Source organism: Leopardus geoffroyi, chromosome C1 (genome assembly GCF_018350155.1).
Source record: "Leopardus geoffroyi isolate Oge1 chromosome C1, O.geoffroyi_Oge1_pat1.0, whole genome shotgun sequence".
Taxonomy (NCBI): Eukaryota; Metazoa; Chordata; class Mammalia; order Carnivora; family Felidae; genus Leopardus; species Leopardus geoffroyi.
Window position 1 is genome coordinate 126,637,944 of NC_059328.1, and position 24,545 is coordinate 126,662,488.

Genomic DNA, 24,545 nt, shown 5'->3' on the forward strand with positions numbered 1-24,545 from the left:
ACTTCAATGATATTTGATTATTTATGTATAGGAATTACTTTGATAAAACAAAATTTTACATAATACCCTAAGAGCAAATAAATAGAAATAGAGAAGAATAAATAGAATAATTATATATATATATATACCAACACTACTTATTGAGTCCCTACTATTCCTAAAACACTGTGCTAAATGGAGGACTTAAATTACATAATCTCTGACAGGTGTGAGGTGATGTCTCATTGTGGTTTTGATTTGTATTTCCCTGATGATGAGTGATGTTGAGCATATTTTCATGTGTCTGTTTAGCCATCTTAATGTCTTCTTTGGAAAAATGTCTATTCATATCTTCTGCCTATTTTTTAATTGGGTTATTCATTTTTGAGGTGTTGAGTTTTATAAGTTCATTAAATATTTTAGATAACAGAGATACAGATAATTATGTATAATTCAGATATATCATTTGCAAATATCTTCTCCCATTCCGTAGGTTGCCTTTGAGTTTTGTCAATTGTTTACTTCACTGTGCAGCTTTTCGTTTTGATGTAGTACCAATAGTTTATTTTTGCTTCTGTTTCCCTTGCCTCAGGAGATATATCTAGAAACATGTTGTTATAGTCGATGTCAAAGAAGTTACTGCTTGTGCTCTCTTCTAGGATTTTTGTGGTTTCAGGTCTCACATTTACGTCTTTCATCCATTTTTAACTTATTTTTGTGTTTGAGTTTAAGAAAGTGGTCCAGTTTCATTCTTTTGCATATTGCTGTCCAGTTTTCCCAACACCATTTGTTGAAGAGACTATCTTTTTCCCACTGGATATTCTTTCCTGCTTTTTAATAGACCATATAGTTGTGGGTTCATTTCTGGTTTTTCTATCCTGTTCAATTGATCTATGTGTCTATTTTTGTGGTACTGGCATAAAATTGTTCTGATCACTCTAGCTTTGTAATATAACTTGAATTCTGGTATTATGATGCCTCCAGCTTTTTCTTTTTCAAGGTTGATTTGGCTATTTAAGGTCTTTTGTGGTTCCATGCAAATTTTAGGATAGTTCATACTAGTTCTGTGAAAAATGTTGTTGGTATTTTGATAAAAATTGCATTAAATGTGTAGATTGCTTAGGGTAGTATAGACATTTTAACAATATTTGTTCTTCCAATCCATGAGCATGGAATGTCTTCCCATTTCTTTGTGTCATCTTCAATTTCTTTCATCATTTTTTTTTATAGTTTTCAGAATACAGGTCTTTCACCTCTTTGGTTAGGTTTATTCCTAGGTATCTTATTGTTTTTGGTGTAATTGTAAAAGAGATTGATTCCTTAATTTCTCTTCCTGCTACTTCATTATTGGTGTATAGAAATGCAACAGATTTCTGTATATTGACTTTGTATCCTGTGACTTTACTGAATTAATGTGTTTTTTTGGCAGAGTCTTTTGGATTCTCTATATAGAGTATCATGTCATCTGCAAATAGAGAAAGTTTTATTTCTTTCTTGCCAATTTGGATTCCTTTTATTTCTTTGTGTTGTTTAATTGCTGAGGCTAGGGCTTCCAGTACTATGTTGAATGAAAGTGGTGAGAGTGAACATTCCTGTCCTGTTCCTGACAAAAGAGGAAAAGCTCTGTTTTTCATCCTGAGGATGATGCTTGTGTGGGTTTTTCATATATGGCTTTTACTATGTTGAGGTGTGTTCCCTCTAAATCTACTTTGTTGAGTGAGGGTTTTTATCATAAATGGATGTTGTACTTTGTCGAATGCTTTTTCTGCATCTATTGAAATGATCATATAGTTCTTTTCCTTCCTCTTATTCATGTGACGAATCACATTGATTGATTTGTGAATATTGAACCACCCTTGCAACCAGGAATAAATCCCACTTGATTGGGGTGCATAAATTTTTTAATGTGTTATTTGATTCGGTTTGCTATATATTTTATTGAGAATTTTTGCATCCATGTTCATCAGGAATATTGACTTATAGTTGTCTTTTTTAGCGGAGTCCTTATATGGTTTTGGTATCAGGGTAATGCTGGTCTTATAAGATGAATTTGGAAGTTTTTCTTCCTTTTCTATTTTTTTGGAATAGTTTGAGAAGAATAGGCATTAATTCTTTAAATGTTTGGTAGAACTCACCTTTGAAGCCATCTAGCCATGGGCTTTTGTTCTTTGAGAGTCTTTTGATTACTGATTCCATTTCTTTGCTGGTTATCAGTCTGTTCAGGTTTTCTATTTCTTCCTATTTAACTTTTGGTAAGTTATATGTTTTTAAGAATTTATCCATTTCTTCTAGGTTGTCCAGTTTGTTAGCATATAGTTTTTCATAATATTCTCTTATAATTGTTTGTATTTCTGTGGTGTTGGTTGTTATTTCTCCTCTTATTTGTGATTTTATTTATTTGGTCCTTTCTCTTGTTCTCTTACTCACTCTTTTTTTTTTTTTTTTTTTTTTTTTTTTTTTTGATAAGTCTGGTTAGAAGTTTATTGATTTTATTGATTTTTTTTTTCAAAGAACCAGCTCCTGGTTTCATTGACCTGTTCTATATCTTTTTTAGGTTTCTATTTCATTTATTTCTGCTCTAATCTTTATTATTTCTTTCCTTCTGCTGGCTTTAGGATTCATTTTTTGTTCTTTTTCTAGCCCCTCTAGGTGTAAGATTAGGTTGTTTGAGATTTTTCTTGCTTCTTGAGGTAGGCCTGTGTTACTCTATACTTCCACCTTAGGACAGCTTTTGCTGCATCCCAAAGCTTTTGATGTTTTCATTTTCTTTGGTTTCATGTATTTCTTAATTTCTTCTTTGATTTCCTAGCTGATCCATCCATTGTTTATTACCATGATGTTTTACCTCCATGTATTTGTGTTTTTTCCAGATTTCTTCTTGGGGTTGACTTCTAGTTTCATAGCATTGTACTTAGAAAAGATGCATGGTATGACTTCAGTCTTTTTGTATTTGTTGAGTCCTGTTTTGTGACCTAATATGTGATCTATTCTAGAGAATGTTCCACTTGCACTTGAAAAGAATGTGTATTCTGGGTCACCTGGGTGGCTCAGTCAGTTAAGTGTCTGACTCTTTATTTTGGTGCAGGTCATGATCTCATAGTTTATAAGTTCGAGCCCTGCATCAGGCTCTACACTGACAGTGTGGAGCTGCTTGGGATTTTCTCTCTCTTCCTCTCTCTCAAAATAAATAAACTTAAAAAAAAAAAAAAGAACCATTTTTTAAAAGAATGTGTATTCTGCTGTTCAAAGATGGAATATTCTGAATATATCTGATAAGTCCATCTCGTCCAATGTGTCATCCAAAGCCATTGTTTATGTGTTGACTTTCTGTTTAGATGAACTGTCCATTGGCTTAAGTGGTGTGTTAAAATCCACTACTATTTATTATCAATTAGCTCCTTTATGTTTGTTATTGTTTTATATAATTGGTGGCCCCATTATCATGTCCCATATTTGGGTGCATAAGTATTTACAATTGTTCTATCTTCTTGTTGGATTGTCTCTTTCATTATTTTATAATGCCCTTCTTTGTCTCTTGTTACAGTCTTTGTTTTGAAGTCTAGTTTCTCCAATATAAATATGGGTACTATGGCTTTCCTTTGACATCCATTTGCATGATAAATGTTTCTCCATCCTCTCACTTTCAATCTGCAGTTGTCATTAGGTCCAAAATGAGTCTCAAGGCAGCATATAGATGGGTCTTGTTTTTTTATCCATTCTGACACCCTATGCATTTAGTCCATTTACATTCCAAGTAATTATTGATAGATATTATTTACTGCCATTTTATTGTTTATTTTGTGGTTGTTTCTGGAGATTTTCTCTGATCCTTTCATGTCTTCCTCTCATGATTTGCTGATTTTCTTTACTGATATATCTGAATTTCTTTCTCCTTATTCTTTGCATGATTATTAGTGGTTTTAATACATGGTTACCATTAGGGTGTATATAACCTCTTCTGAAATAGCAGTCTATATTAAGTTGATGGTTGCTTAAGTTTGAACCCATTCTCTTCTCCTCTCCTCCTATTTCAGATATGTGTTATTAAATATTATATCCTTTTTGTGCATTTGAGTTCCTTGACTGATTTTTACAGAAATACTCATTTTTTCTGCCTTGTGTTTCCTGCCTTTATCACTTTTGGTTTCTCCTTCCCACTCAAAGAATCCCCTTTAATATTTCTTGCAAGGCTGGTTTAGGGTCATGAAGTCCTTTAGTTTTTATTCATCTAGGAAACTACCTCTTCTTCTATTCTGAATTATAACCTTGTTGGATAGAGTATTCCTGGTGGCAGATTTTTCTCATTCAGCACTTTGAATATATCATGCCACTCCCTTCTGGCTTGCCAAGGTTCTGTTGAGAAATCTCCAGCTAGCCTTATGGGTCTTCCCTTGTAAGTTAATGACTTCTTTTGTCTTTAAGATTTTTTTTTCTTTATCACTATATTGTGCAAATTTAATTATATGTCTTGGTGTCGGCCTGGTTTTGTTGTTGTTTTTTTTTTAATGTTTATTTTTTGAGAGAGAGAGAGAGAGAGAGAGTGAGCACATGAGCAGGGGAGGGACAGAGAGAGAGAGGAGACAGAGGATCTGAAGCAGGCTCTGCACTGACAGCAGAAAGCCTAATGCAGGGCTTGAACTCATGAATCAGGAGATCATGACCTGAGCCGAAGTCAGATGCTGACTGAGCCACCCAGGTGCCCCTGGTTTTGTTGATTTTATTGGGAGTTCTCTCTGCTTTCTGGATCTGAAGGTCTGCTTCCTTCCGCAGATTAGGGAAATTTTCAGCTATTATTTCTTCAGATAAATTATCTGCCCCCTTTTCTCTCTTCTTCTGGGACTCCTACAATATGAATGTTATTACATTTGAAGGAGTCACTGAGTTCCCTAAGTCTATTTTCATTTTTGCATAGTTCTTTGTTTTGTTCAGCTCCATTGCTTCCCAACACTTTGTCTTCTAGGTCATTAATTTGTTCCTCTGCTTCTTCCAGTCTGTTGTTCACTGTGTTAAGTGTGTTTCTAATCTCGTTTACTGCTCTCTTGATCTCTGATTCTTTTTTAACTCTTATCTCTGTGGCAAGGGTCTCACTAATGTCTTCTTTTCTCAAACCCAGTAAGTATCCTTATGATCATTGCTTCAAATTGTCCTTCAGGCATGTTACTTATATATGTTTCACTTAGATCTCTGGCTGTGGCCTTATCTTGTTCTTTCATTTGTGATACATTCCTCCATCTTCGCATTTTGTCTAAGTCTCTGCCTCCTCTCTGTTAGAAAAGCCAGTTATGTCTACTGCTCCTAAAAGTAATAGCTTATGAAAAAGAGGTCATGTAGTGCCCAGAGCCTGGCACTTCAGGGAGTGTCTCTGGTGTGTGCTACATACGCTCTGCTATTGTGTTATGGCTGCTCTATCCTTCATGCCAGCCATCTGCAGAGGTTCTACTTGCCAGCTGTGGGCAGTGTTTGGTCCCTGACCGGAATGTGGCGAGTTTTAGCTATGTGTTCTCTGGCCTGCTTGTGAAATGAAATCTGTTAACCACCTCCACTAGAACTGAAGCCATGCAAAGCTCTCTGGTTGGGAGATGTGGTATAGGCTGGAGTTTGTGCTGGTCTTATGAAGGAGGGGCCACTATGTTGTGACTGAGGCAAGCATTGACTAAGAAGGGTGGTTCTTCCAGAATGTGTGGGAGTGGGGCTTGGTGTAAGCAAGTTAGGCAGCCAGTGTCTGCATTGTGCTGCTTCCCACAGATGGCTCTGTGCTTATGCTGAGGGGCAAGGGAGGAAAATGGCATGGGCTTGCTCCTTTGTTCCCAGAGAGGTGTCTCCATGAACACTGCCTCTCACGGATGTGCTCCAAGAAGAGCAAATAACCTCCCCTCTGTGTGTCCCTGGAGCTCTTCAGATCACTGCTTCCATGCTGTCTGCCCCTGGGTTGTTTGCCTGACTTCTCTCCAGGAGCAGTACAGTGCTCTCCCAGCTTTATCCCAGCCAAGGCTTCTGACCTTTAAAACTCCAGGCTTTAAGCCTTGACTGTTGTTGAACTCATAAAATTCAGTCCCTCTCATTTTCCAAGTCAATGGTTTTGGGGTAACATTCTCTTTGTGTGTTCCCCTGTGTGCTCCTCTCTCTCTCCCGTCTCCATGACAGCAGCTCCCTCTCCTCCACAGCAGCCATGAACTGCTTCTCCCCTAACCCACATCTCCTCACTTCTTATCTTCTTCAGGGTGGCTCTTCTTTCCCTTTAATTGTGGGGTTTGTTCTGTCAGTTTTCAGGTCAATTTCTGGGGTATTTAGTATGATTTAACAGTTATCTCAGGGCGCCTGGGTGGCGCAGTCGGTTAGGCGTCCGACTTCAGCCAGGTCACGATCTCGCGGTCCGGGAGTTCGAGCCCCGCGTCGGGCTCTGGGCTGATGGCTCAGAGCCTGGAGCCGGTTTCAGATTCTGTGTCTCCCTCTTTCTCTGCCCCTCCCCCGTTCATGCTCTGTCTCTCTCTGTCCCAAAAATAAATAAACGTTGAAAAAAATAAAAAACAGTTATCTAGCTGTGTTCATGGGATAAGGCAAGCCTAGTATCCTCCTATTCCACCACCCTCTTCCTCTCCTCTGATGCTCAGGTGACATTTCATATTAAGTCATTTATCCCTCTCACCCTCAGGTTCCTCAAATGTAAAATGGAAATGATAAAACCATGCAGAGTTGATGCGAGGAGCTGATATAATACTATGCCAAAAGACTATACAAATGTCAGCAATTTGTATCACCTACTCTAGTGCTTTACAAATAGGAGGTGTTAAGTTAATATCTGTTTAATTGAGTTTGTATAATGGTTTTGCAGATATAAGGCTAATCTTACTTTGCATTGATTAAATTAACCAGGCTCCTCCTCTAGGAAATTATGTCTCAGGGAAACTGAATCCTTGGTAAGGTAGAATTTTTGTAATAAGCTACATTATAATAGAGTTATGTTGTATTTACTGCATATGCTACTAATGGAATAGGCTAATGAGATGATGGCTAATTGTTCCTTATCTAGAAGACAAATGAACTCTCTTCTACTGTTTGAATTTATTTAGCAAGCCACATCTTTCAGTGTTTGCAGCATTTCCTGAAAATGTGAGAAGTTAGTACATCCCAGCAGGTGAGCAGTTTCTTTTCCCTGGCAGGAATATTAATCATTACTACTATCCTCTCAGTGAGTTTTAGACCTCATAGGGAATGTGTGTTACCAGCTTTCAGGAGGGAAACGTATGTTGGGGTAGTGTTGGTGCTGAGAAATCAGTCAGGATTATCCATTGCCTAATAAAGAAAGCCATGGTCTATGTAGACAATATAATTTCAGGATCCCAGAAGAAGCAGCCGTGGTAACTAAAAGGCCCACCATTAGAATTATTCCTTTGGGTTTACAGACTCTTTAGAAAAGTCCTCTAAAATGTAGATGTTGTCAAATGTTACATTAGCACAGATGTCCTTAAAAATTGGTTCATGAGCATGGTGGATCCCAGGGGAATAGAATCCTAGACCAAAGAAGACAGAAGAAAGTTCTAGCTTTGGGGAAGTCAGAATCTGGTATGTTACTTAGGAACCTGAGATGTCATGAGAGCTTGGGTTTCCCCAAGAGCTTGGAAATGGGGCAACAGTCATCCAAGTCCATACTTTATGCCTCCTTAACCAGGATTCTCCAGGTAATCCCTCTAAAACACAATCAATTTGTAGTTATGAGATAACAGGTGGTAAAAATAGCAATATAAAAAGTATTTTTAACTCAAGAAGTATTTACTAAGCATCTATCAAGTGGAGGTTGCTATTAAGCAATAGAGTATGTGACCTTCATCATTCAGGACTACACTGAGGAATTTCTTCTCCCCACCTCTTCCCTGCTACTCTCTCTTCTTCCTCTGAACAAGAAATTCCGTTAATTAGAACTTCATTTCCAGTTCTTCTACGCCCACTTCATTCTCCCTTATGAAATTCCTACCAAGTTAGAAATGGTTGAAAATTTACCAGACAGTATCAATAAAAGTTGTACAGATAAAGGGTATGAAAAATTAACGAACCAGATTATCATAAGTGGGTAATCAACCTCCCATAGAGAGGAACTGTGATCAATAGCTACTAAATAATAATTGAATACTGCCAAACCATGAGTTTGGAGTTTGGCAAAAGGCATAATCAAGTTAGCTAGGAGAGCAGGGAAGTATCCTAACCAAGAAGGATTAAAATGCAGAGAAGTGGTTTTTATTTCTGCTTTAAAATTCTTTGCTCTCTCCATATTAAAATGGGACAACCCCCCCGCCACCACCACCACCACCAAATGTATTTGTACCCAGGAAGGCCATAATACTGGGAATGGAAGAATTCTTGACTAGAAAGCAAAACAAATTTCTAAATTTCAATTTCATGTAATGTAGTTAACAAATGTAATATAGCATGGGACTTTCTAAAATTATGTTGTGTTTTAGAATTGTAAACAGCTTTAGCAAGAGGAGCAGAAATAAGGACAAATGAAGCTCCAGTGAATATAAAACAGGCAGTGCAGAAGGAGATCAGCTGTTGGCACAGATGTGAGTAGACATAACTTCGGGTCTTTAGGGCTTCCATCAGCAGGTGTATTTGCTTGGTTTTTTACAGTAATGAATACAAGAATCTAGAAATAGAGTTGTTAGTCCATCATGGCCTTCCTCTAACTTTCTTATACACTTTCCCATATTATTTCATGTAAATGTATTCATAAAACCTAGGAAAATCTTTTTTTTTTTTTTCTGGTAAAGTGTCATTTATTCTTACAAGAGGTCAAATTTAGCATATTCAAAATATATTTAAGGGGCACCTGGGTGGCTCAGTCAAACATCTGATTCTTGATTTCGGCACAGGTCATTATCTCATGGGTTGTGAGTCTGAGGCCCACATCAGGCTCTGCACTGGCAGTGAGGAGACTGCTTGGGATTCTCTCTCTCTGCCCCTACCACACTCATGCTTGCGCGCGCGCTCTCTCTCTCTCTCAAAATAAGTAAACAAACAAACAAACAAACTTAAAATATATTTAATATTTCAGGCCTAGTAACAATCAAACTTCCCTCTTTCATACATTCAAGTATTCATTCCTTCAACACGCAAAGCCACTCTCAGATTGATTATATGCATGTCAGAGTTTTATTTCAAACATGTTTCAAAAACAGGCTTTCTGAAAAGTCCAATTCAAAGAATCCTGGCAGAGATATTTTATAAGGGAAAAGATGGTTAGTTATTTTTAGACTGGATTTTAAGAAAGAAGATAACTATCTAGTTAAGGACAATTAGCCTGTTTACATTATTGGTTACAATTCTTAGTCTAGTTTGAAGACTAATAGTTAATGTAGGGTATGTCCTAGGAGCTCTTAAACTCATTAAAGTCTACCAAAAAAAATTACCCAAGTATTTTATCAAGAATGCTAATCTATGTTTGGTGACAAATGTTAACTAAACTTATTGCGGTGATCGTTTTCATAATATATGCAAGTATCGAACCATTATGCAAGACAGCTGAAACTAACATAATGTTATACATCAATTATGCCTCAATTTTTAAAAAAAGAATGCTCATTATTCACCAGGCAGAATAGATAGCCATATCAGGCCACAAAGCTCTGCCCCAGTTTAGATTTGGGACAACTTTTTTTCTCACATTTACTGGGGGCATTTTGTTCCTTGCTAAGAAATTTGGGTTGTACCTTCTGGACAAGAGGAAATTATTGAAAGAGCTTGAGCAGGGATGTGGTATGATCAGATTTATATTCAAATCAGCACTCTCCCCAGTGTTAGATATTGATTAAAATGGATGAGACCGGAATCAGTTATAAAATTATAGTAGTGGTCCAATTTAATTCAATAAACATCTACTCTGTACCAGGCCTTTGGCTCAGAGCTAGAGAAAACTTCTATCCCACTTCTTAGCTGAGTGGAAGAAATGGAGACACAAGCCTGGCTCTACCACATACTAGCTGTGCAACTCTAAGCAAGTTAGTTTTCATCTCTGTTTCCTCATCTGTTGAATGGGGACTGTCACGACCGGCGCAACAAACACCGAGATCAGGGTCCTGAGGGTAGGGGAATGTAAGAAAAAAAGAGAGAAGAGAAGACAGTTTGGGAACAGGAGGGTCCCCTGGGCTGATGGCCCAAGTGACGGCTTTATTGTTGCTGTACACAATCTTTTATAATGTAAGACTCTTATGGATCAGGTCATTCTAAGAATAAACAGGTTTCACATGATCACTGCCAGCCAAAACATTTAGTTCTATGTACCTTGTGAACTTTCTGAACGGGTCACAAGACCTTGTTGATAGATTGCTAGCAAAACACAGTTCCCATGTTTGTTTCTATTTGACCGGGGGTAGAAAAAAGGGGGGTAACATTACTGCCAACACCTGCAGACCACAGGCTTCAGGAATTAACTTTCTCAGCCTTGACAAGGCTTTCCTATGCCCTTGAAAGTGGGGGAATGGGAGGGGGAACCACCGGGTTGGCTGAGTCAACAGGGAGCCGTTGCTCGACCCGGTCTCAGCCTGGCACTGGGGCCCAGCCTCCCACAGGGGACAATGATGGGATCCTTCTCCTAGAAAGGCTGTAACGAGGGTGTTTGCGTAGCTCAGTCGGTTGAGCATCTGACTCTTGATTTTGGCTCAGGTCATGATCTCATAGTTCATGAGTTCGAGCCCCACATCAAGCTCTGCACTGACAGTGAAGCCTGCATGGGTTCTCTCTCTTCCACTCTTTCTCTGACACTCCCCTGTTCTCTCTCTCAAAAATGAATAAACTGAAAAAAAAAAAAAAAAGACTTAAAAAAAACCTTAAAATTGGACATGAAAGAGAGGCCATTACTACAGATCTTACAGAAATAAAAAGAATTATAGGAAAAAACTATGAGCAAATATATGCTAACAAATCAGATAACCTAAATGAAATGGAGAAATTCCTAGAAAGATGACAGAAACTGACTCAAGAAGAAAAAGGACATCTGAATAGACCTATAACAAGTAAAGAGGTTAAACTCGTAATTTTAAAATGTCTCACAAAGAAAAGCCCAGGACCAGATGGCTTCACTGGTGAATTTTACCAAAAAATTTAAAAAGAATTACAACCACTTCAATCCATCACAAATCGTTTGAAAAAATACAAATGAAGGAAACACTTCCTAACTTATTCTATGAAGCCAGCATCACACTGATACCAAAACCAGACCAAGTAATCACAAGAAAACTACAGGCTAATATCCTTTATGAATACAGATGCAAATTTCCCCAATGGTATTTATTAAACTCAATCTAGCAACAGATAAAAAGAATTATACACTATGACCTACTGGGATTTATCCCAGGAACACAAGGTTTTTCAACAGACAGACAGACAGACAGACAGACACACACAGACACACACACACACACACACACACACACACACACACACACACACCAATCAATAGCATATTAATAAAGAACAAAAGCTACAAAATCATCTCAATAGACGCAGGAAAAGTACTAAGCAAGATCCAACAGCCTTTAATGATAAAAACACTCAACAACTAGAAGAAGAGAGCTTCCTCAACCTGATAAAGAGCATCTATTAAAAATCCGCAACTAGGGGCGCCTGGGTGGCACAGTCGGTTAGGCGTCCGACTTCAGCCAGGTCACGATCTCGCGGTCCGTGAGTTCGAGCCCCGCATCAGGCTCTGGGCTGATGGCTCAGAGCCTGGAGCCTGTTTCCGATTCTGTGTCTCCCTCTCTCTCTGCCCCTTCCCCGTTCATGCTCTGTCTCTCTCTGTCCCAAAAATGAATAAACGTTGAAAAAAAAATTAAAAAAAAAAAAATCTGCAACTAACTAACATTAACACACTTAATGGTGAACTGAAAGGTTCTGCTCTCACCATTTCTATTTAATGATGCACTGGAGATTCTGGCCAGGGAAATTAGGGAAGGAAAATAAATAAAAGGTATCCAGATTGGGAGGGAAGAAGCATAAATATTTCAGATGACATGACCTTATACATAGAAAATCCTATGCTGTCTCTCTGCCCTTCCCCTGCTCACACACTGTCTCTCTCTCTCCCAAAATAAATAAATATTACAAAATTAAAAAAAGAAATGGGGGGCACCTGGGTGGCTCAGTCAGTTGAGCGTTTGACTTTGGTTCAGGCCATGATCTCATGGCTGGTGAGTTTGAGTCCCGGGTCAGGCTCTGTGCTGACAGCGTGGAGCCTGGAGCCTGCATCTGGTTCTTTGTCTCCCTCTCTCTCTCTCTCTCTCTCTCTGCCCCTTCTCCACTCACACTCTGTCTCTCTCTCTCCAAAATAAATAAACATTAAAAAATTTAAAAAAAAAAGAAAATTCTAAAGAATCTACAAATAAACCATTAGGGCTAATAAACAGATTCGGCAAGACTGTAGGTAACAAAATAAATATATAAAACTTGATCATATTTCTATATATTAGCAATGAAAAATCCATAAAAATAATCCATATTATAAATTTCATCTATAATAGCATTCAAAAGAATGAAATACGTAGGAATAAATCCAACTAAAGAAGTGCAAGACTTGGGCACTAAACTGTAAAACATTGCTAAAGAAAATTAAAGACCTACATAAATGAAAAGACATTCCAGGGTGCCTGGGTGGCTCAGTCAGTTAAGCGACTGACTTTGGCTCATGTCATGATCTCGCAGTTCGTGAGTTTGAACCCCACATCTGGTTCTGTGCTGACAGCTCAGAGCCTGGAGCCTGCTTCAGATTCTGTGTCTCCCTCTCTCTTTGCCTCTCCTCTGCTCACTCTCTCTCTCTCTCTCAAAAATAAATAAACATTAAAAAAATATGAAAAGCCATCCCATGTTCATTAAAGAGTGAACTTGTTATGATGAGCAGTGGGTGATGCATGGAAATGTTAAATCACTATACTGGACACCTGAAACTAATATTACACTGTATGTTAACTAACTGGAATTTAAATAAAAACTTAAAAGAAAGACATCTCATGTTCACTGATTGGAAAACTCCATACTGTGAAATGGCAATAGTCCCCACATTGACCTACAGATTCAATGCAATCCCTATCAAAAATCCAGGGGCCTTTTTTTTCTGTTGCAGAATTGACAAGCTGATCCTAAAATTCATCTATGAAAGCAACAGACCCAAAATAGCCAAAACCAATGTAAAAAGAAGAACAAAGTTGAAGGACTCACACTTCTAATTTCACAACTTTTTACACAGCTACAGTAGTCAAAACTGTGTAGTACTAGCATAGGGCAGACATAAAGATCAACTGATTTTGAACAGAGGTGCCAATGGAATTAAATGAGGAAAGAATAGTCTTTTCAACTTATAGCAGGAAAATAACTGGGTATCCACATGCAAAAAAATAAAAATTAAAATTAAGTTGTACCGCTTATTTATACCCCACATAAAAATGAACCCCAACAGGGGCGCCTGGGTGGCGCAGTCGGTTGGGCGTCCGACTTCAGCCAGGTCACGATCTCACGGTCCGTGAGTTCGAGCCCCGCGTCAGGCTCTGGGCTGAGGGCTCGGAGCCTGGAGCCTGTTTCCGATTCTGTGTCTCCCTCTCTCTCTGCCCCTCCCCCGTTCATGCTCTGTCTCTCTCTGTCCCAAAAATAAAATAAAAACGTGGAAAAAAAAAAATTAAAAAAAAAAAAAAAAATGAACCCCAACAGATCAGAGACCTAAATGGACAAATGAAAACTACAAACACTTAGAAGAAAATATAGTTGTAAATCTTTGTGACCTTGGATTAGGCAATAGTTTCTTAAATATGACACCAAAAGTACAAGGAACCAAAGTTTTTAGATAAATTAGACTTCATCAAAATTAAAAACTTTTGTACTTCATATATACTTCTAGTAAAATGAAAAGATAACCCACAGAATTAACAAAATATCTGTAGATATATATCTGATAAACCTCTAACATTCAGAAAATATTTTAAAACTCTTACAACTCAACTATAAAAAAATAAAGGGGCTTGAATAGACACAATGTTCTGAATAGATATCTCTCCAATGACATAAAAAGGCCAATGAACACATGAAAAGATGTTCAAGATAATTATTCATTAGAGAAATGTAAATTAAAACCACAGTGAGATATTATTTTATATCTATGATGGCTATAATTAAAAAGACAGACAATAGCAAGTGTTGATGAGGACTTGGAGAAATTAGAATCCTCAGACATTCCTGGTCAGAATGCAGAATGCTGCATCCACTGTGAAAAGTAGCTCCTCAAAATGTTAAACATGGACTTACCACATGACCCAGCAACCCCACTGATAAGTGTATATCTAGGAGAAATGAAAGCATGTTGATGTAAAAACTTGCACAAAAATGTTCAGAGGAGGGGTGCCTGGGTGGTTCGGCCAGTTAAGCATCTGGCTCTTGATTTCTATTCAGGTCATGATCTCTCAGTCATGAAATCTGCAGACAGCACAGAGCCTGCTTGGGATTCTCTCTCACCTGCTCGCTTTCTGCCCCTCCTCCACTCATGCTTTCTCTCACTTTCAAAATAAATAAAAATTTTTTTAAAAAGTATTCAGGGGCGCCTGGGTGGCTCAGTCGGTTAAGGGGCCGACTTCGGCTCAGGTCATGATCTCGCCGTCCGTGAGTTCGAGCCCCGCATAGGGCTCTGTGCTGACAACTCAGAGCCTGGAGCCTGTTTCGGATTCTGTGTCTCCCTCTCTCTGACCCTCCCCCGTTCATGCTCTGTCTCTGTCTCAAAAATAAATAAACATTAAAAAAAAAAAATTAAAAGTATTCAGAGCAGCATTATCATAATAGCCAAAAAGTAGAAACAACCCAATGTCCATTATCTGGTAAGCAGATAAATAAAACATGGTACATCTATACAATGGAATATTATTCCACATAAAAAGGAAAGAAGTACTGATTTAGGCTACAACATGGATGACCTTGAAAACAGTACACTAAACAAAAGATGGCAACATAATACATTATTCTGTTTACATAAAATGTCCAGAGCAGGCAATCCCTAGGGTAAATTAGTTTACCCTAGGAAGGGAAGAAAGAGGGAATGGGAAGTGCCTGCTAACAGGTATGGGATTAAATTTGGTATGATAAAAACGTTCTGGAATTAGATGATGGAAATGATTACACAAATTCAAAAATATATTAAAACCCACTGAATTATATATTTTTAAAAGGTATATTTGTATTAAGCTAATTACATTCCAAAAGGGGCGAAGGGATCTGCTCCATCCCCAAATCCTAACGTTCTTTTCCAGAGGCAACTAATGTTACTTGTTTCTTGGGTACAATTCCTTAAATAGACTGCATACATACAAACATTCATTTGCGTATCTATATATTCCTTATTAAAAACAGAAATATGAGCATAGCAGATACATTGTCCTAGACTTTTTTTCTCTTTACAATTTAACTTCAACATCATTCTACCTTACAATATAACTCTGTGATTATTCCATTTCAACATAGGTAAGTATTCCTCATTCCTCTTTATTTCTTAGATACGCTATAATTTAGTTTGCTAGTCTTTTAATGCTACAAATAATGTTGCAATTAATTTTCTTATATATATTTCCATTACAAGTGTATTAGTGGAACACATTTCTAGAAGTAAAATTTCTGGTTGAAATGTGTTTTTCTTATTTTATTTTAATAGACTTCCATTATTGATTTAATGTCACTCTTTTTTACCGAATTACAAATTCTCTGAAGACAGAGAACGTTTCTGTTTGTTGGCCAGGATAATCTAGATTCTAACACATTGTTTGACATACCACTTTATATATTTGTAGATGGACAAGCCTTTGTACTTTGTTGTACAAAGTATCAAATAGAGATTCAAGGGGCGCCTGGGTGGCGCAGTCGGTTAAGCGTCCGACTTCAGCCAGGTCATGATCTCGCGGTCTGGGAGTTCGAGCCCCGCGTCAGGCTCTGGGCTGATGGCTCAGAGCCTGGAGCCTGTTTCCGATTCTGTGTCTCCCTCTCTCTCTGCCCCTGCCCCGTTCATGCTCTGTCTCTCTCTGTCCCAAAAATGGATAAACGTTGAAAAAAAAAAAAATTAAAAAAAACAAAAACAAAAAACAAATAGACATTCAAGCTACATCATTAAAAAAAAAAAACAGACAATGGTTCAGTTTATAGAGATAGGAATTATTTGGGCATTGGTTTTTGTTTGTCTTTACTTTTTATCCAGTTGTTTTTTATTTTCTCCCTTCTAACTCTAGTATGTTTTCAAAAATCATGGGACCAGGGGTGCCTGGCTAGTTCTGTCCATGGAGCATGCAACTCTTGGTCTCAGGGTTGTGAGTTGAAGCCCCACAATGAGTGTAGAGATTACTTAAAAATAAAGTCTTTAAAATATATACATATGGGATATATATATGGGATATATCCCACATATATATGGGATATCCCATATATATATATACATATATATATATACATACATATATATATATATATATATATATATGATCAATTGCAACATGTCATTCTAAGAAATACAGAATCTTTATTTTATCTAAAGATATCAGCATGCTTTATTGAATAAATACTTGCTTCTTATATTTGAGAATTATGTATTCAGTTATTTTAAAAAGGGAGGATGGAGGTTGATTTGCAACTTTAAGAAACCAAATAGCGACACCTGCTGGAGAAAATGTCAGAATACGTTTTGAATTCATTAAATCTTTTAACATTTTAGATCAGTTTGTTTCTATTAACTGGAAGGAATTTGTTATTTTATCATAGGAGTGCTTGTAATAAGTTAATATAATTGTATTTAGAGGAGGTTTTTTGATGCTCTATAAAAATTTTTTTTCAGGATAAAGTCATTTTGGGAACTGATTACCCCTTTCCACTAGGGGAGCTGGAACCTGGAAAATTAATAGAGTCCATAGAAGAATTTGATGCAGAAACAAAGGTATATGCCTTTTACTTCATGGTCTTCTTCCTGAGTTTTCCTGCTCTAATTCTTTGGTTTCAGAGTATGTACTTTGGTACGTGACAACAAAGAACAAGGGAAACATTACACCTAATATTCCTAGAACTGTTACTGGAAATAGCAAAACTATTAAAGAGCAAAGGAAGATGTGGTTTATATATGTGTGTGTGTACACACACACACATATATATTACTCAGCCATAAAAAAAGAATGAAATCTTGCCTTTTGCAATAACATGGATGGAGTTAGAGTGTAATACTAAATGAAATGAGTCAGTCAAAGACAAACACCATATGATTTTTAGTCATATATGGAATTTAAGAAACAAAACAAATGAACAAAGCAGAAAAAAAAAGGAAACAAACCAAAAAACAGACTCTTAACTATAGAGAACAAACAGATGGTTACCACAGTGAGGTAGGTTGGGGGATGGGTAAAACAGGTAAAGGGGATTAAGAGTACAACATCTTGATGAGGACCAAGTAAAACTACTGAATCGCTATATTATACACCTGAAACTAATACAACAGTGTATGTTAACTAACTGGAATTCAAATTTTTTTAACTACTTTTTTAAAAAGCTGAAAGCCAACCTAGTACAACTAAATTCATAAAGCAGAGAAAAAAAACTGTCAAGAAGCATATCACAATAACACATTTATGTTTACATGTTAGATGAATAAGGAAAATGCCTAAGTTTTTCCTTTAATATTTCTGTAACAAATCTACCAATCTCAAAAATTGTAATGATTCCCATTACTTGGATCTTAAGACTAAAGTCTTGATTAACAGAACTCAAAGAACCAGAACTCTCAAGTAACAATTTTCTTCTTTCGGCATTCGACTTTTAGGGTGGGTAAATGATACTAAAATGTGCTATAATGTTGCCACTGCCTATTCTGCCCTTTAGGCTTATGAAGTCAGATGAGTTTATAATGAGACGCTGTGTCCCCAGATCCCCTTCTCCTTTGTCATCCTCTCCCTTCCTCACCCCTACCCCTCAACAGAACAAGTTCTTCCTAAGGGCCTCACCATTAATCACAACTGGGGTCAAGGGTGGCCAAAGATGAAGACATAGGGACAATTATTAACTGGGAAACTTCAGACTGCTTTCTACAGAAAGTTTCCCCTTTGCCACTTACCCGTCGTAAAGCACTGAAAGTCTTGGATTGTTAAATATTCACTTATTTAAAGTAGGCAGCACGGTGCCTAGGTGGCTCAGTTGGCTAAGTGTCTAACTCTTGATTTTGGCTTAGCTCATGATCTCGCGCTTGGTGGGTCTGAGCCCCGCATTGGGCTCTATGCTGACAGCATGGAGCCTGCTTGGGATTCTCGCTCTCCCTCTCTCTCTGCCCCTCCCCGACTCATGCACATCCACTCTCTCTCTCAGAATAAACATTTAAGTTAGCTTAAAAATAAATAAAGTAGGAAGCTGTATGTAGTAAGGTTTTTTTTTTTTTTTTATTTTTCTTTTTGCAACAAACATTGAAAATGAAAAACTTTCTATAAAGGTAACCAAAATTAAACTGAAATCAAATTATCCTAAGTATCCCGATTAAAACTTTAATGGAGGGGCGCCTGGGTGGCTCAATCTGTTAAGCATCTGACTCTTGATTTTGGCTCAGGTCATGATCTCACAGTTCGTGGGTTCAAGCCCCACACCTGGCTCTGCACTGACAGTGTGGAGACTGCGTGGGATTCTGTCTCCTTCTCTCTCTGCCTCTCCCCTGCTTGTGCTCTCTCACTCTCTCAATAAAGTTAAAAAAAAAAAAAAAAAGAACTTACAAAACTTTAATGGAAAAATAACTACTATTATTTTATACCTCTAGTTTTTAAATTTTATGTGCTATGATGTTTTTTAATATTTCTTTATTTATTTTGAGAGAGAAAGTATGAGCAGGGGTAGGGACAGACAGAGTGGAGAGAATCTCAAGCAGGCTCTGCACTGTTAGCATGGAACCCACCATGGGTTCAAGATCATGACCTAAGCCAAAATCAAGAGTCAGTCACTTAACCAACTGAGCCACCCAGGTGTCCCCATGCTTATGACTTTTAAGGTCAAAGTTTTTAAAAACTCTTGCATGAAAATTTTACACTGTCACAAATTCATGACATTCCTTAAAAGACTGCTCACTGTAACATTGTTTACAATAAAAGACTGAAAAGAATCTATAGGGGAATAAACAATAATATATCCATACAATGGAATGTATAAAAAAATTAAAAATCAATTTCCAAGATATATTCAGTTTAAAAAGCAAGGTACAAAACAACACATATAGTGTACTTCCATTTGTGTATAATATACTAACCATTTATGAAAAAACCTATATACCTAAATACAAGTATTTGCTTATATATGCATAAATACGTTTGGGAAAAACAGACAAGAAACTAATAACTCTGGGAAGAAAAAGTACTGGTTGGGTGGCAGTAGTGAAAGGAAGCATCCATTTTGTATCTTTCGAATTTTGAGCCATATGAAGGTAAATCTCACTAAAACATTTTTTAAATTTTTTTTTTCAACGTTTATTTATTTTTGGGACAGAGAGAGACAGAGCATGAACAGGGGAGGGTCAGAGAGAGAGGGAGACACAGAATCGGAAACAGGCTCCAGGCTCTGAGCCATCAGCCCAGAGCCCGACGCGGGGCTCGAACTCACGGACCGCGAGATCGTGACCTGGCTGAAGTCGGACGCTTAACCGACTGCGCCACCCAGGCGCCCCAAACATTTTTTAAATGAAATAAACAAACCCATTTGCTGACCATAACAACACTGGGAGGTAGACAGGTAGTTGCATTCCAGCATGCAGATGCAGAGGAGGAAAACAAGATTTGGATGCTGGGTGATTTACCAAAGGCAATATTAACCGTTGTATTACAGCACATGGACCCAATCCCAAATCCAACACGCCAAAATGTATCTTCTTCAAACGGTAGTTGGTACCAACCTATTTGTAAAGGTAAAGCACACAGTTTCTCAGAGCAGCAGGAGTCACTTCTAAAAGCTTTCTTTAGAGGGAATGGTCCAAGTGTGGATCAAGGAAGAACCCTGAATAAGAGGTGTCTGCTCAAATCACCCACTCTCCAAGGCTGTTTGAGAACCCTGAAGCTGTTAAGATACACTGAAATGCATTAATATCCACAAATGTTACACAACTCCATACATTTCCTTCCATTCTTGCCTGCCCTTTGCAAGCTGGACATATATCAATTAGGGTACCACAAAAGTTACCCCTTAAGTCACAGGAGTTTCTTTGTGGAGCTGACCTAGTCTATAACTGGGAAGAAAGTGAAGAAAAATTTAAGAGTCCTTTTCTCATCTGAAATTTATAAATCTACATACTTGTACCATATTCTGAGGTGCTTCATCTGTCACTTTTCTTGCACCAAAAGAGCTTACCTTTTATTCAGGGCCATGTGAAGGGATAACACATATGCCTAGAAAGTGAAGGATGGCTACAAGATTTCTGGGCACTGTTTCCAGCTCTCCTGTCCCACAGACCTACAGTGTACCTTTTCTCTATGCGGTTGACCTTTGAAAACACTGAGTTAGGGATGCTAACTCCTACATCGAAATTCATGTATAACCTTTGACCCCCCCAAAAACTTAACTACAAATAGCCTGCTGTTGACCACAAGCCTTACCAATAACACAGTCAATTAACACATATTTTGTATATTACATGTATTATACACTGTAATGTTACAATAACACCTAACTTTTTAAAAAACTTTTCCTACTTTTAGGTTACACAGTTTGCGAGTTTTTCCAAATTGTCACAAATCTCAAAAAATTTTTCCAATATATTTATTCAAAAAAATCCAAATGTAAGTGAACTTACACAGTTCAAACTCCTGTTGTTCAAGGGTCAACTGTATTTGCCTCTAAATAGTCCTTGAAACCCACTAGAGGGTCCTGCAGAGGTTTCCAAAGAAAGGCGTTTTTTCCTAAGAGAGCTCTCCCCCTTATAATTCTCCTTTGTTCCCATGACCAAGTTTGAAACAGATTTCAAATAGTGGGGCAAAACAGGGGTTTTGAAACAAGAGATTCATTGTTTAACTTGCTAATATTTTTCTCTCACATTGGGAAATTCATCTTTTAAAAACCTGATAAAGACACTCAATAAGTATTTTAAAACAACCATTAAATAATGCTTTAAAAAAAAACTTTGGGGCACCTGGGTGGCTCAGTTGGTTGAGCATCCCACTCTTGACTTCAGTGCAGGTCATGATCCCAGGGTCATGGGATTGAGGCCCACACTGGGCTTCTGGCTGAGTGTGGAGCCTGCTTAAGATTCTCTCTCTCTCTCTCTCTCTCTCTCTCTCTCTCTCTCTCTCTGCCTCCCCCCCCCAAAACAAAACAAAATAAAATAAAATAAAACTTTTTTTTCTTTTGCAGGATAGACTCAAAGCTGGCAATGCCCTAGCATTTTTGGGTCTTGAGAGAAAACAATTTGAATGACTTGCATTTACTACAAAGACAAACATTCAAGAAGATGTTTTATTTTTGTTTTTAAATATGTATCACACATGCATTACTAAAATCTTATTTTGAACTATTTTATCCAGAAATAGGATATACACAAATGTTCTAAATTATTCATAACAAAAATGAGTCACAGAATTTGTTTTCATTCTGAAAAGCAATATATTATTTCATGTGCAAATCAAAAATGATTTTCCCAGCGCTTTTTAAATTAATGGCAGAAATAAAAACCAAATGTCATTCATGATTTATATGGAGAAAGACCAAAACCATCCTGGAGGGCTGAGGTAGGTTCTCCACTTTGAGCAAGTATATGTGAATGGGGCCCAAATAACCTGATTTCATTCACTTTTAACACCTTCCATTGGTCCACAACTGGACTGGGAATGCTTTAGAGTCCAAAAAAATAAGTGATATGTACACACACACACACACATATATATATACATACATATATATACACATATATACATACATACATATATATATAATATATCCCATAATCCCTAGAGAGTTTATAGTCCAATTAAAGAGGCAAGACACATGTTCATGGAATAATTACTAAACAATATATTAGGAGTTATAGAAGTTTCAGTAAGAAAAATTCATTTGGATTCAAACTGGAGCAGATCTGCATAGAAGTTGGGCTGAGTCTCTAAGGATAGAAAGGCTTGTTCAGAGTTGGAGGATGGGAAATAGACAAAGAGGCAAAACTATAAGAACAGGGGTTTCAAACTGAATGAGAACTTACCTATTCTGGAAAACAGTTCCAGTCTATAATTTACCTTTACCAGAAGCTCTTTTAATTTAAAATACTGAGCAAAATGTGTAAAGCTAGTTATGGAGATTGAGCAGAGTGATACCAGGGTAGCCTTATTCTACTTACTTCATTTATGGTGGTCTCATCTGGGCTGCTGAAAATGAACTTGGTCTTGGAGCGGTGATGAACATCTGTGGTTCATGTACCTCTGGCTGAATTCTAAAAACCAAATATAATTTTTCAAAATTACCCTCTTGCCTTGTATTCATTCATAGTTCTTTTCCCTTCCATTAGTTCAGAAAACCAAGAGTTCAGTATTGGCATGTAATTTTTAAGTTTTTTTGAAAAGTCAATACATGAATATATTAGAAGAGCTCAAAAAGATCAAATTCAACCTATGCTAAAAGGAACCCATTTTAACTGTTCTTTTGAATATTCTTGCAGAGATCATCTAGGACAATACAAGTACTTACATGTGCAGATTCCTTTGTTCATTTTACCCAGACAGTGGCATCTTGCTTGTTTTTTCTACTGAATACCTTGGTGACCATTCCACATTTAAGCTGCCTTCTTTTTATAACAGTCTATCTTCGTTGATAAGTTTGGATGCATTCTAAAGCTCTACAATTAAACTCAGCCCCCACGTTTTATATCTTTCATACCACAGTTTATATCTTTTTATCTTATGTATCCGTTAACAAATTATTATAGTTACAGTTAATAATGCTTTTCTTTTAACCTTCACACAAGATTTAGAAGTGATTAACCCAACACCTTTGCAACATTAGATTATTATGATTTTTACTACATACTTACCTTTATCGGTGAGATTTATATTTTCATATGTTTTCTTGTTACTAATTAGTACCCTTTAATTTCAGCTTAAAGAAGTCCCTTTAACATTTCGTGTAAGGCCAGTCTAGTGGTGAGGAGCTCCTTGAGATTGTTTTTGTCTGGAAAATTCTTTATCTTTCAATTCTGAAGGACAACTTTGCCAGGCATTCTTAGTTGACAGTTTTGTTTTGTTTCCCTTTCAACACTTGGATGCCTTCTTCCTTTTACTAGCTGAACAGTATTACATTGCAATTCAATTCAAGGACAGTCATGCTTCCACTCTTTTGCAGTGATAAACTACTACTAAGAACACCCTTATGACATAAAAATGTTGAAAATCTTTTCCTATGCTTATTTGCCATCTGTATATCTTCTTTGTGAGATGTGGGTTCAGATCTTTTACCCAGTTTAAAAGTGGGATGTTTTCCTCTCAACAAAGTGGGTTTAGAGGAAACATACCTCCTAGCCACAGCTCAGACAACAAAAAGAAGTAAAAGCCATGCAAATTGGTAAGGAAGAAGTAAAACTCACTATTTGCAGATCTTATATATAGAAAACCCTAAAGACTCCACCAAAAAACTATTAGAAACTGGTAAAAAATAAAATATCCAAGAATAAACTTAACCAAGAGGTAAAAGACCTGCACTGTGAAAACTACAAAACACTGACACAAACAAAAGGAAAGCTATTACATACTGATAGATTCAAAGAATCAACATTGTTAAAATGTGCATACTACCCAAAGCAATCTATAGATTTAATGCAATCCCCATCAAAGGTAACAGCACTCCAGATGATCTTATGTGTTAACTTGCCTCAAGATAAAACATTCCTTACTTGCTGACCTGAGTCCCTTGATCTGTAACAGAACTAATTTACTTTCTTTGAGATTTGCAGACCACTGATCTTGAGGAATAAGGACCAGAACTTTCCCAGGTCACAGAAGCCAGCAATTCTGTTTGAAGCCACCTAGGCTTTCTCATTAGCCTAAAATTTTTTTAGCAAAATGTTTTTCTTTTTTTAGGCCACACAAATGATTTTACTGACCTCTCATTGTTATCTGTAAACCCAGCCCTTCTCTGCAGAAAGAACAGAGTACTACTGCATATCATGAAACAAGAACCAGACTCTGTTGCACAACCCACAAACACTGAGATAATTTTTGTAGCTGGCATCAAGTCTTCACATAATCAAGAAAGGTTGCAGGCCACTGCACTCTGTTTGCTGATTAACCACCCTAAACCTCTTTAAAAATTCCTGCACCAGGCAGAAACCTCGGAGTTGGCTTTTGTTTTGTTTTTTTTTAATTTAAAGTTTTATTTAGTGGGGTGCTTGGGTGGCTCAGTTGGTTAAGTCACGATCTCATGGTTTGTGGTCCTTGTGTCAGGCTCTGTGCTGACAGCTCAGAGCCGGGAGCCTGCTTCAGATTTTCTCTCTGCCCCTCCCCCACTCACTCTATCTATCTCTATCTCTTGCACATGTGCACGCTCTCAAAAAATAAACATTTAAAAAATAAAATAAAGGG

General features: G+C 37.3%; 1 protein-coding gene across 3 annotated transcripts in view; it reads left to right on the forward strand.

Annotated features, from left to right (window-relative positions):
* The window catches only part of ACMSD (aminocarboxymuconate semialdehyde decarboxylase), a 57,662-nt gene extending 33,500 nt beyond the window's left edge, over positions 1-24,162 (forward strand). For 2 of the 3 annotated variants that reach the window (XM_045479618.1, XM_045479621.1), the window contains 2 exons: positions 16,817-16,915; positions 21,340-22,435. In XM_045479618.1, coding sequence (XP_045335574.1) covers positions 16,817-16,915; positions 21,340-21,402 — 162 coding nt within the window. In that variant the 3' untranslated portion in view covers positions 21,403-22,435. Of the gene's footprint in view, positions 1-16,816; positions 16,916-21,339; positions 22,436-24,092 lie in introns of those variants that run through there. The other variant, XM_045479620.1, reaches the window with a different exon arrangement.
* The last annotated feature ends 383 nt before the right edge of the window (positions 24,163-24,545 follow it).